This window comes from Parasteatoda tepidariorum, chromosome 4 (assembly GCF_043381705.1).
Source record: "Parasteatoda tepidariorum isolate YZ-2023 chromosome 4, CAS_Ptep_4.0, whole genome shotgun sequence".
NCBI lineage: Eukaryota > Metazoa > Arthropoda > Arachnida > Araneae > Theridiidae > Parasteatoda > Parasteatoda tepidariorum.
The window spans coordinates 99924507-99938539 of NC_092207.1; the positions used below are offsets into that span (position 1 = coordinate 99924507).

The 14033-nt window shown below is 28.1% G+C and overlaps 2 protein-coding genes across 2 annotated transcripts in view; one reads left to right on the top strand and one right to left on the bottom strand.

Annotated features, from left to right (window-relative positions):
• On the bottom strand, positions 1 to 6563 carry LOC122268299 (signal recognition particle 14). The gene is made up of 4 exons (XM_043041912.2): positions 6399 to 6563; positions 3907 to 3979; positions 1253 to 1374; positions 1 to 143 (listed from the first exon to the last, which is right to left on the bottom strand). Exons 1-4 carry the CDS (start codon positions 6420 to 6422, stop codon positions 81 to 83), a joined length of 282 nt encoding a protein of 93 aa, XP_042897846.1. The 5' UTR covers positions 6423 to 6563; the 3' UTR covers positions 1 to 80.
• Positions 6564 to 6775: 212 nt separating this feature from the next.
• LOC107457192 (nuclear envelope integral membrane protein) overlaps positions 6776 to 14033 on the top strand; it is a gene marked incomplete at its 3' end in the record, with an annotated part of 15153 nt that continues 7895 nt past the window's right edge. Inside the window, 6 exon segments of the mRNA XM_043041954.2 lie at positions 6776 to 6928; positions 7436 to 7557; positions 8609 to 8816; positions 10284 to 10356; positions 11272 to 11365; positions 13004 to 13222. Of these exon segments, the coding sequence (XP_042897888.2) occupies positions 6859 to 6928; positions 7436 to 7557; positions 8609 to 8816; positions 10284 to 10356; positions 11272 to 11365; positions 13004 to 13222 (786 nt within the window).

Genomic DNA, 14033 nt, shown 5'->3' on the forward strand with positions numbered 1-14033 from the left:
CAAAATTATCTTAAATTACTCTAAGCCAGTGCTTCAATTTATAGGAAAACACAAATTTAAACAATACAAATATCAATACATTAGTTTAATACATCCAGCATATTACTTACCAACTGAAATTTGTTCACATCTTTGCAACTAACCTGTAATAATTTAAAAATAATTATTTTTTGTTGAAATAATAAAAAAATAATTTGACAATACTGCATGTTTCATAAAAGTAAAGGTACATTTTAGAGATCGGTATTTTGTACGTAATACAGTACAGAACCCGTTATTCAGAAATCAGCAAACCAGAACGAAATTCAATAAATTTTAGCGCCATTTTTTTTTAAAAAAAATGTTTTTTTCCTCATAAGATTTTAAGATTTTTCTTTTTTTTTTTGATGTTTACCTTACCATCATTTTGGAAATAATCATTAGTGTATTACTTTGTTTTTTCAAGATTTTTTTCCAAATATATTTCCAAATATTTTTTTTTTTTTTTTAGTTGGGTTTAACAATAAAAAAAACGGTTTTTTGTAGCGATTCTGAAAACCGGAAAAATCAGTTATCCAGAATAGCGATGGTCCCGATCGTTCTGGATAATTGGTTCCCTACTGTATATAAACAAATACATACTTTGAAAGGACAAATCATGGAATTAATGAGTACATTTAGGATTCATACCTTCCAAACTACAAAGTTCGTAAAAGCCTTAAAACTTATAAAAAATAATATTTTAATAATCTCAATTTTATATATTAATATTTAACTTTACTTTAAAACTTTAGACTTTACTTTAAAAAACTAGATGACTTTACTTTAAAAAAAAGATATACACAAGACTGAAAGAAAGATGCACATAAAACGTAATAAAACATTTAAAATTTTTACTCTGAGCTAGCTTTTTAAAAATTAAGCAGGTCACAAAAGACCTGTGACCAATTGATTATTTATTAATTACTCCATTTGATCACATTTTAAATTTTACACAATGTCAAATACACTGACAATAAAAAATTAATGGACTTTGCTGAAAGCAAAATAGCTTCACTAATCTTAAAACCATATGCAAATAATAGTTAAAAAGCAAAGATTTCTTCTTTATACTTTGAAGCATACAAATCCCTAAAAACAAAGCTGCATAATTTGTGCCACGAACTTCAATAAATTTTTTATTAAAATATAAAAATTATATACATTCTCAATTAAAAATTATAAGAAACAGCCAAGTTCAAAAACACTTTAGAAAGACTGAAAAAAAAAATACCACAGTGCTAAGTTTTCTGTTTCCAAGATGAGCACGAACCAAACATTTATATTCAGAAGCAGGGGGCAAAGGGTTTTTGGCCAGCTTTGATGGACGAGGATTAGGTTTTGTTCTGCCATCATCTATAAAAAGAAAAATAACAATTTCAAAATTTAACACTTGTCATTTTAGAGCAGTACATTCCTTTTAAGAATTACTAATGCCATACTAAGAAGAGTCTATTACTAATGCCTTCCTTCTTACTATAGCTGACAAATCTCCGATTTTTGCAAGAAATTTTATTTTCATAATTAAAAGGATATCAGTATGAATACATTGATATCTTTATCGGAACTGATTTCTAATGCATCTGCACCCAATGTTTAGTGATTTCTTTTATTACTACTTTTATAGGTGCCACTTTTGTCACATGCCAAAAGAGAATCCAATATTGCAACCCAATTTTATTTGAATTACCTATTTTATTTACTTTTATCATGGTCATTTTTAACACGAAACATTCATTACATAAATAACTACGGATCTATATCAAATCCCACCCAATAGTTTTGTTATGCACCAGTACCCAATGTCGAAAATGGTATCTTATATTGCAATTTTAAAAAATATTAAGTACCAATGCCATATGTTTACTTAAAAAATATGGTTTTACTTAAGGTAATGTAAAAATATCAGTAATACAAAGTAATACAGTAATACATATAATTTAATAAAAATTATAATGAAAATTCCTAATTTTTCTTCGGAATTCTAGATAAAATCCGTGTTCTTAAAATAGATTAAACCTTCACTCAAATACTAGTCAAAATGTTTTCTTACATTTACTTATAAATTATTAAATCATGGGGAAAAAAAATTTTTTTTTCATGTGCGTTTAAGTGAGTTGTTGTAGTTAATTTACGTCGCACTAGAGCTTCACAATGGGCTATTGGCGACGGTCTTGGAAACATCCCTGAGGATGATCCGAAGACATGCCATCACAATTTTGATCCTCTGCAGAGGGGATGGCACCTCCGCTTCGGTAGCTCGACGACCTGCACGCGAAGACGAGCACTTCACGGTAGAACAGTTTAACGAGGCCCAATACCGCACACCCTCGGTCCCTTCGCAAACTAATCCAAGTGGTCACCTACCCGCACACCGACCGCAGCCAGTGATGCTTGACTTCGATGATCTGCTGGGAAACGTGTCTTAACGATCAGTCCACTGCGGGACTGTGCTTAAGTGAGAGGACAGTACAGTAATTACATTTTCCTATGAAATTAAAATTTAAAACAGTCACTAAATTTATTTTTTTTAAGATTTTTTTCCTTACTTGTCATCGATTTGTACACTTTAAAGTATGGTCTAAATGTAAAAATTATCAACATCAAATTAATTATGAGATAAATTTTTTCTAATTGTCTTAGGCAAAAGTTAATGTTTTGAGAAAATCACTAACATTGCAACTAAGCAAGTGATAAATAATAACAAAACATTTAACTTTCATCTTGAAAGCAAACCCTGCTATTTTATTATCTCATTGATTCATGAATAAAAATTGTCCAAATAAGTCCTCGTCCAGAATAAGATCAACACACTCTTTATTCGGTTTATTATTAATATCATTGTCTATAGATCTGACATTAACTTCCGCTAATAGGGAATGAAAAGCCCATCTTCGCTTTCATCTAATGTGTTGGAAATATTGCAATGCTTTATACTGCAATGCTTGAGATCCTCTCTTCAGAGATGGCTTCTTGAGGCCCAATCCAAAATGATTAACCTCCGAGCATTATCCTCATTTGGACCTCAAATCCTCCTTAGTCAACTTTCCATAAGGTTAGCTGTCATCCATACAAAGCAGGTAACTTTAATGTCTGGTATTTTTAGGCAATTTTAAAAAAGGATTCCAAAAAGCGATTACTCCTTTTACTCCATATCTCTTCCATTCAATTCCACCCCCTTTTTATTCACAGTTTTCTTCCCCTGTTAGAACATTTTGAAGAGCTCTCCCATCTGCAACCCCACCTTAAAATTTCCCCCTTACTTGTCGAGGAGCACACATAAAAAACACAACCTTGGCCTACATGCAGCATGGAGGAAGTGTTGATCACATGTGCAGAGGAGTACTTCTTCTTCTCTTCTTACTGGACTTTACAACACCTGCCCTTTTGTTAGCAATCTTCATTTCAGTCACTGTGATTGATTGATCCTCTTTCTTTCTCCCGACTCATTGCTTATTAATGATATAACATTAATCTTCTACCCTAAACATCAGAAAAAATTACTTTTAGAAACAAGTTCTTTAAGAAATTCTAAAAAAAATTTGTGTTAAAAGAAAGGGGGCACTTTTTTGGTACTGATTGAAAATCAGTATTTGTGCGAAACAAGAGAGGCGCTTTCTGGAGTGGGGGCGTTTTATTGGTATTTTATGGTAATTGATTAATTAGTTGATGCTATGATTGCATTTCTCTTTCGTCCATTAACCTATTTACCACGATTTCCTCTTACGCATCTTATTTAAAAACTACACTATTGAAAACATTTAACTTTTTGAAAATTATAAGCTACCAAACACTGTATCAAATTATGAAATATGCTGCAAGATCAAATCATTGCAATAAGAGTTATATAAAAGAATAATAGATTTTAATATTTAAAATTACACTTACATCTCTTCATTGTGATACATACAGAGCCAGTATTCCGAGCCTTTTGAAATAATCTTGTTAATTCACTAAGGAACTAGAAAATAAAAATTTTTTGATTAGTGCAAATCAAAAAGGGAGTAAAAAAACATTTCTTCATTATACATTTGAAATAGATTCAGTTATATGTTTTTAGAAGGCCAGTCTGCCCAGCTTATAAACCTCCTTGCCGCTTTTTTACTACCCTTTTATTTATTTTTTAAACCACCTGTTTCAATGAAATGCTCAAAGAAAACACCACCCTCCATCAGACCAAATGAAACTTGATCTGTGATGTCCACAATAGATTCGTCTATAAATGTTGTAAAAGAAAAGCAACCATTATACTTCCTGGAAAATGCGGAATTCGTGCGTGGTTTCAAACACCTATTTTCTATTTCAGAATGTTTTTATCTCTTCATAGCGGAGAAAATGGGAGTGATGGGGAAAACCGATTTCTATCTCCATCAAACTTCATTTCTATTGATGCACAAAATAAAAGATCACACTTTGCTTCAATAAAATAGTTTCATAAAAAGAAGTTTCAACGTTTTACTATTCTAAATTTGAATCTTGTCTCAAATGTGATTTTCCAGATTTGTTTTTTTTTCTCTGTATTTTTTAAGACCAAAATAATATTAATAAAAAAACATAAAAATATCAGAAAAAAAATTATGAAAAAGAATAATCAGATAAAATCAGCTTTAGCTATAATTAAGTTGAGTTTACTTTATAACTAAAAGTAAGGATTGTTCAATATAGAACATGTAAAATTGCTATTGTATGGAAAATTATTTTTGTTTCTGAAAGAAAATTTCAGAGTTCTTTTTTTCTGTGCCTTTCTTTCTTCTTTTTTTTTTAATTCACTATATTCAATGCAAAATGAAACTAATTTTATTAACCAAGCACATCATTTACTGCCGAAAATCCTTGCTTGACTTCATCCACTCAAATAGACATCCACCTGCATGATTATTGATATCATTTTTCTATTTCATGTTACTTTTTAAAAATTAGGCTATTAGTTTCAATGATTTACAGATTTTTATATTTGAATTTAAGTAAGCAAATATGCACAATATAATTTTCAATCCAAATCATATATATCTGTTCAAGAAACTGATGAATTTGAGAGCATTTAAATTTCAATCCTAACCCATCTTCGCGATTAAAGATTAATCTCAAATATAATTTTTTTTCTTAATTCCTTCAAATTTATATATTGTAACTAGTAAATGCAACTAAAATCTAAAAAGTGGAAAGTAGAATTGTTTAGCTACAAATATTAGTTTAAATTTAAACATATAAAATTTAATTTAGTACAAAAAGTTAAATAAATCTCTTCATATTTACTCTTTTAAAAAAAAACTTCATATTTTACTTCTGTACAGAATATTAAAATCTACTTAATCTATTATAATGTTTTATTTTTTAATTGGATAATATTTTATTTTTCTAAATAAATATGTACTCATTTAGATAAATTATCAGTACAGTGAAACCTCCCGGAAACACTACCTCTGTATAGCGACCTCCTCTATTTAAGATCCCTTTTGGCAGGCATGGAATGTTTTCCATAAACTTTATGTTGAAGAACAAATTTAACAGAGATCACCAAAACCTCTCCTAGCAACCACACAAACTTCTACACCAAATGCGGAAAATGTGAAGTAAAAATATCAACAAACCAAATTAAGTTGATTCAAATGACGATCTGTCAAAGAGAGTGTCAACCTCATGTTGCAGTCAAAATGCAGTAAAGATGATGAAATTAATGATTTAAATTAAGAGCTGAAAGTTTAGCTAGAAATTTAAATAAAAAAATAATAATAATTAGCAAGCCAAACAAGCCTCTGCCCTTAAAGTAAACTAATTTGTATGATATAAAATAAAATAGAAAATTAGACAAAAAACACAATTTTTTATTTAATTAAAATAGTTCTATTATTCATAATTGATAAATTTGTTGTTACACATAACTATATCAGTAGGGGTCATTTTAATAATACTTCATACTTTTCATAAAAATTTTGGGGAGCACCTTGAAAGTTGAAATTTCATACTTAGCACTAAAATGATATTTTTATGTACTTCTAGGAGGAAGATAAACATGGAATTTCAGATAGTGCCAACTACAGAGTTTTATTTTTATCTTTAAAATCTGGCATTTAATTTTTTAGGTGAATTGAAATATCATTGAACAATTTTATGCAATTTTGAAAAAGATTAATTGTTATAGTACTTCTGTAATAAGAAAGAAAAATCAATCAAGAGAAATATTGTCAATTTAAAAAACACCGATATGATCAGCTGTTTCAAAAATTGTCCTTATCCGAGATAAATGTTTTATCACAAGAATATCAGTGCATATATATAGTTTTAGCCAATACGAAATATTTTTAAGTTCATGAAACAAGACTTTCATATTATTAAAACGACCCAAAATAATGATTAAGAAAAGTAATAATAATATTTACAGCTTCGTTTTCAATTAGAACCATGATTAAACTGTTTTCATTTCTTGTCAAGAGCCCCAGATATTTGACTGTAATATATACAGAGAATAGAAGAAAGTTCGATTAAATAACAAATAGTGAAAAAAAATTCCCGATCTCCGCAGAACTCGTCATCAAAACGTGTACCTGTAGCATTGATATGCTTGAGCCTGATCAGGTAGAAATTTTATCATTTTGTTATCTGAAGCATTTTCAGCGTTTAGAAAAAGAAAACTCGGAGCTTGATGGAAATAAAAATAATTTTTGGTGCAAATTTTAGTGTTTTTATTACCAAAAACTATCCAAATAGATAGGATAATCTCAATATTGATTGATTCCTATAAAAGCTATAAGCTTAATTCTAAGTATGCCAATATTTACATCAATCAAACAATTCCTTGTTTCCTGCTGCTCTGTGTTTTAAATTTCAAAATTTATTGCAATGGCGGTAATCTTTAGAAGTTTGGTAATTTTCTATGCTACTTTAACGTTATCATACTCTACTTCCTTAGGTACCTATTCTTCTCATATTTAATAGTAAGAAAATAAAATTGAATGACCTATTAATAGTATTATAAGAGTTTTCTTTGTTTATCTCGTTAATCGTAAATACAGGATTTTGTCAAGCTCTTTTTACTCGAGTTTGATGAACAAAAAAATAGTTTTTTTTCCATCCAAAAAAGAGAACTATTTTTTTAATATCTTAAAATATTCGTAATTTCACTATTTACATATTGTAAATTCTCAAAACTTAATATTAAATTTTTTACTTTATTTTTTAAAGCTACATCTTCAATTTAAGGATAAGAAAATGATATTTACGAAAGCTAAATTAACAGCCACTAAAAATGTTATTGCTCAGAGACCTATGAGCTAATATTACCTAAAAGATTTATGTTAATAAGAATCCATTATAAGGTATTCTTTAAAATATATATATATTGTTTCGATAAATTTCTGTCTAACGTTTTAAAATCTTAAATAAAAATATTTGCATTTATTTGTATTACTTTCTTTAGATGTTCCAATGGTTCAGTTGTTACCTAATGAAATAGTGAATAAAAACAATGACACAGAGCTTGTTGTATATTGTTTTGACAATGTCCCTAAGTCATTTCTGCAAATTTGGAGAAGTGTTCAAGTAATTTTTTTTTTTTTTTTTTTTTGTAATTTTTTTCACTGTTTGTTTAATTAATAAATGTATAAAATTACGAGTGATTGGTATGTGAATGAATGTGTATATTTAAATATGTAGCCAAAATTACCTACAATTTTCATTCAGGCGATTCCTTAATCTTAAAAAAGCATCAGTAAAGTGAAATTTACTTGCAATTTTATCCCAGGCGATTGCACTTAGACTTGAAGAAAAGACAAAAAACGGTGAAGATATTAAGTTGAAGCCTTTACTCTCTTAGTCAGTAGGTAGGTACATTAGACTTTTCTCTGCAAACATAAGTTCAAACCAAATACCATATTGGTATTCATGATCACAATTGTCGGTAAGAAAAACAAAATGTGTGATAAAGGGGGGCAGACGCATGACAAATCAACTCTGAAATATTACTGCAAATTTATTACAAAACGTCTATAGTTCTCATGTATGCCCTTTCATAACATTATTTTGCATACCATGAAAATCCTAATGGTAAACCTTCGCCATTCTGGCCCATTGACCAACTATAAGCACATACAGGCAGTAGAAAATATGATTTAATATGTTATTATTTAATTGTTCTTGATAAAACTTGTTAGTAAAATTAACCTTTTTAAATACTAATAGACAATAAATAATACAATTTGAGTTAAAAATTGTATCGGCATGGTCTTTTTTTAGAAAAGTATTGAGTTGACAGGTATTTTCATAAGAAAAATTAAGCAAAACTATAAAATCTCATTCATAATGTTTTGATATTTCAAGTAATAATTGTTATAAAATTTAATTAATTAATAAAATTTCTAATATTTTTTATCAATACTTTTTATTTTGTTGAGAAGATCAATTATCTAAAAGATTAATAATCTTTCCAGTCAGAGCATACATATTTTTAAAAAAATTATTCATGAGTTATTTTAATAATTCTGAACTTTTTTTTAAAGTCCATTTTTCTATGGTATTATTTACTATTGAAATAAGTTTCTGCTTTTAAACTTTTTTCTCCTCTGCTCTTTAAACAAAATATGTTTTCTGATAGCTGCTTCTTGAGAAGGCACCAACTTCTTATGAAATTTTTACTGGGGAAGATCCTTCTGTGGTGCTTAAGAAATCAAATGAAAAATCAATGTGGAGTCCTTCATCTTGGTTTTATAGTCAGAAAACTACAGTGGAATTTCCAGCATTTTCTCCATATTGTGTTGGATTCTCATCAAGAGAAAACTATGATTTGTTTCTAAAAGTACGAGGTTGGTAAGATTTTTCACTGATTAAATAAAAATTATAATATTACATTGCAATTTTTGAGCAACAAATAGTGGTTAGGCCAAAAACCAGATATTTATCATCTTGGCTGAATTTTCGATCACTAAGTGTCATTTTTTTGTCTAATAACAAAAATAGTATGCATTGTAGGCACAACTCTTAATATTTAGCAATTGAAATCTATTATAAATTGTATAATATTAATTATTTATGTTTCTAATAGGCATATTACCTAATATTATGCCTATTGGAAATTATTTGGAAACAAATTTTACAAGCATTGAATAAAGCTTGAAAATAATCAATTTAAAAAATAAAGAACCATTCTGAGTTAAATTATCCAGCCAAAGTGCAATTTATAACCCAAGGTCATTGAATCTTATGTGAATGAATTGTTTACATTGATATAAGAACAACTATACAATTTTATTTTTTTATACTTTATTATGAAATAAAGCTCTTTAAAAATTTGTCGAAAATACATAAAAAGTGATGAATTGCTTTTTAACAAACTTAGATACTGGTGCAATTTTTGCTATAAATTGTCGTTTTTAAAAATAAAGTACTATTATTATTATCAGTTAGCTCAGAATTAAATTGTGCATTTAAATATATTGTCACATATTATACTTAAAGCAATTAAAATAGCTTAAAAAATAATCAACACAAGATAATGATGTGCTAATTAAATCATTGACTTTGCCTTCAAAAACTGCTCAAAAACATTTGTCTAACTCTGAACCTATTTTATTACCAAGAACTAGATAAATAAAAATTATACAATGAAATTAATACAGTTTGGGTTCTTTACTAAGTTAGAGCCTATAAGTTGCGCTACATCTAAGTGCTAAAATCAGTTCTGTAGTGTTTAATTTCTAAATATAACTGCATGGTTTTCCAATATTTATGACTATTCTCATGATGCTATTGTTTCATGTAATGTCTTAAACTACTTTGACGGTACATAACATGTAATAATAAAATTAGACATTAAGTTGTGCAATTTATTTCTATCATTTAAATTGCCAATTTTTAAATAAAGTAAATTTTATTAAATTATTAAAAAAATCTGGAATAAACATTTAAAAAAATTTGGTCAATTTTTACAATTAAAAAAAGGGGGGAAATGAGAGCACTATGCCAGAGTTTACAAACTTATTTTGGCTAATCAAAATTGTACCAAGTAATACTTTCTTAATGAAATCAATTGAACACTTTTGTTTCGCTATCATGCAACACATTGTTCTGTTAAGGTTTCACTTGTAGTAATAAAACAAATCTCATTTGAAACTCATGTTTTTAATAAATAGTGTAGCTATGTTTAAATTATTCCACCGTAAGGTTATCTGCAAACTGGATATCTCACTGACAGTTAATTATGAAACTTAGAAAAAAATAATGTGTCATATTAAATGTCTGTGTGTATATATATGCATTTTTTTTTTTTTCAGTGGTGAATTACTGGAAAGTAATACAAATGATTGTTGGTATTGTTCTGTTTTTCAGTGCACCTTCTCTTAGCAGGTATTTTTCTATTTCTTCACTCATTTAAATAAGCATCATTCTGTATTGTGAAATATTTTAAGCATTACTTAATATATAAATGCTGGCTTTTTAATTTTATTCTGAAATTTTAAACCGAATGTATGTAATTACATATATACTTTTATCTGTACCGCGAGAAACTGTGGATTGTTATTTGTTTGTTTTCTGTACCAAAATGAACACTGTTTATTGCTAGAACATAGATTTTCAGCCTTTGTCATGTTTTTAAAAAAAATCGAATTTTTTAATTTTGTTTTCTTAGGAACTATTCAGTCAATTTACCTCAAATTTTGTTATTTAAAATTGTTATTTAATTATGAATTATTTTTTACTTGAAATTTTCTTTAGTTAAATAAATTTTATAATTGTGTGAAAAAATATTTCAATTCCTTTAAAAGTTCTTAAGATATAGCGAAATATGCAAATAGTGAAATTAACATTAAGGGGTACAAACTTTAGACAATTTTCCTATCTAAACTATTTGGACCGTAGTTTCAGGATTACTGCTATCTACCATATTTTGAGAGTAGAAAATCCAAATCCCTTAAAAAAAAAGGTATGTTTAGAGAATGTAGCTTTTTGTGCCTAGTTTTATAACTTATCTTTAAGTCTACTTAATATGCTTAAAGTGAGATCTGCTAGCCTTTAAAATTGAGTCCTAGTAGAGGAAAATCTGATTTTTTAAAAAAAATTTCAGAGCGTTCTCCTTTCTTTTCTTTTTTTGCACACTGTACTATGAAAGTGCAATTAGCAAGAAAATAACTTAAATTGATTCTTTGATTTTTATCTTTAGTCTCTCACATATTTCTAAAAATTGAGCAATTCCAGTTTTCAGGCTTACTCTGAGTTAAGTGAATATTCATGGTTTATATAATTAATTTTTTTTTCTTCCAGGAATCCATTTTTCCATTACACATCTGGTGTTTCTGTAGGAGTTGTTGCATCACTTCTTATTATTATTTACATAGTAGGACGCTTCATTCCTGGGGTATTATGCTTTTATTTGTTTGTATAAAATAAAATATCACCCTTTTCTGAAATTTCTGTATTTAATGTATTTAGTTTGGGGACAGGAAACATTTTAAATGAAAAATCTACTAATGCTTTTTTTTTCAAAAATATTTCACGAATAAGTTTAAGAACATAGAAAGATCTATTGATTAAAAAAGCTTTAAATATGGTTACAAATTTTGCCTCTTTAACTACACCCATCGAAACATTGCTGTGAACATTTTGTTTCTTCAGTTAAGCATGCATAGCTGTTTATAATTGTTTAATAATACCTAGAGCAATTTGATCACCATCTTTTGATAGGCTCAATCAACAAAAGAATGGATTGATAGGTCAGTATAGTTGCATATAGTTTCTGGAATACTACTAGCCTAGCAGAATTTGTAGTCACTTTATTGTCAAATAGCATTTATCTACAATCAAAATTCCAACTACTTTCCTATTACCCAGAGAGTTTGAATTTCAGTTGCACCTCTGCACCTGATGACAATGTTCAATCATCTTCTGACTGCTACTAGCAGACTTTATCATTAGTTTCTTCTCAAATAGAATTCATTATCAATCAAAATTCTGTCTACTTTCCAAGTACCTAGAGTCCTCGAATTTCAATTGCACCTTTGTGCCTGACAACTTTCAATTGTTTCTTGACCTCTGCAAGCAAAATTTATCGTCAATTTCGTAATTTTGAGCCAATATCAGGCTGCAAATGGTCTGTGAATACATTTTCTCTCTTTTCTTAATTTTCTTTTCTATCGCAAATTACAAGTCAACACCATATCGTTGCGTTTATTCAAAATGTTAATTCATGCCTGCTTTGTGTGTTGAGAAAACACTCTCCATGAGTTCTATATAAACAAGGTTTTATACTAAAAACTGAAATTAGAAAAAATAATAGAATAAATAAAATATTTAAATTGAAGATAATTTAAAAACTGCATTTTTCAAGATTCTAATAGTGGTAACAAAATTGTATTCTTTTCTGAACTAAGATGAAAAAAGTAAAGCATTATCATACTAAGTCTCTATCATCACTAAAAATTCTCCCCACCTCTTTCAAAAGTTATTTGCCTTGTGTTTTAATTTTAGGACAGATTAAAATAAAATTATATTCCATTTTAGTTCTGTTGGCAAACATTGTAGATCAAGATAAGTACAGTAGGGAACCGATTATCGGGACCATCGCTATTCCGGATAACTGATTTTTCCGGTTTTCTGAATCGCTACAAAAAGCCGTTTTTTTATTGTTAAACTCAACTAAGAAAAAAATCTTTGGAAATAATCTTAAAAAGAAGAAAAAACGATGAAGTAATACACTAATGATTATTTCCAAAATGATGGTAAGGTAAACATCTTTCAAAAAAGAAAGAAAAATCCTAAAATCTTATGAGGAATAAAAAAATGGCGGGAAAATTTATTGAATTTTGTTCCGGTTTTCTGATTTCCAGATAACAGGTTCTGTACTGTAATTAAAAAAAAAAATCTGGCTGTTTTTTCCATTTGTTTCATCATTCACACTCTCATTTGTTCACACTCTCAAATAATAATATTTTTTAAAATAATGTATGATTTTGTTTGTACTTTTTATTGGAACTGTGTTTTTTTTTTTCTTTTATAGAGATCTACATATGCATATGCAGTTATGGTTTTTGGTTATTCTTTTATCTTGTATTTATTGCAAAATGTGTGGCAACACTTCAATGATATTGTTTCTAACTACATGGATATTTTGTTGATTTATTGCCTGTGTGCTGCATTGATTAGCTTTATTGTGTGTTATCGCCTGGGACCTGTTGAAAATGTTCGCACTTTTAAGATCATACAAGGGTGCATGCAAGTATGTTATAGTTATTTCTAATTTTGCTAGTTGTAGTTATTTATGAACATTTTTAATCAATTTAGAGCAGTGTTTGTTGTTTGGTTTTATTTTATTTGTCACACATTAAAACTGTACAGTCATCCATTTCTTTTTAAATTATATTTTATAAACTAATGTAATGTTGTGTTATTTTGTAACTAAATCCATTGTTATAATGTTATTTTGTTAACTAAAATCATGAATTTTTGTAAATTAAAATATCTGAAAACATTGCTTTTGCTTACTAAAATTCAAATGGTGTAAAGTATTTTTCTTTTCAAATTATTCAATTTTAAATTTTTATTACAAATGTTGGAAAATAAATTTTTTTGTTGAAAGTTTTGTATAAATTGCAAATTAAATTTTTTAACAGTTTTTTTTTTTATTATTATTATTTTGAGTATAGCTATTTAAAGCAGAGTGCAAAATTTTCACTCAGCAGGTCATCATTGGCCAAAAAAATTTTTTAACTTTGATCTTTGAAGTATTGAATTTTAAACTATGAGGGTTGCTATTTATATTTCTGGCCTAATAAAGAAAAAACAAATATGTGGGATCGAAATTGTTTTTATTGTTTTTCAAAATATTCTCCATGATGATCAAAACACTTTTGCATGTGTTTGAACCAATTTTCAAAGAACTTTTTCCAGTTCGATTGAGGTAACTCCAAAACATGCGTTTTGAATGCATCAACCGCTTCTTCGGGGGTCGAAAATCGTTGTCCACGTAATTTATTTTTGATGTGTGGGAATAAGAAGAAGTCATTGGGTGCCAAATCAGGGCTGTACGG

What these genes read in the sequence shown, in the direction of transcription:
- LOC122268299 (XM_043041912.2), bottom strand. Translation starts at nt 6,422, where the DNA reads ATGGTTCTAATTGAAAACGAAGCT. An exon ending in ATGTATCACAATGAAGAGAT is followed by an intron (nt 1,375 to 3,906) that starts GTAAGTGTAATT and finishes TTCTTTTTATAG; the next exon opens with ATGATGGCAGAACAAAACCT. An exon ending in ACAGAAAACTTAGCACTGTG is followed by an intron (nt 144 to 1,252) that starts GTATTTTTTTTT and finishes AAATTATTACAG; the next exon opens with GTTAGTTGCAAAGATGTGAA.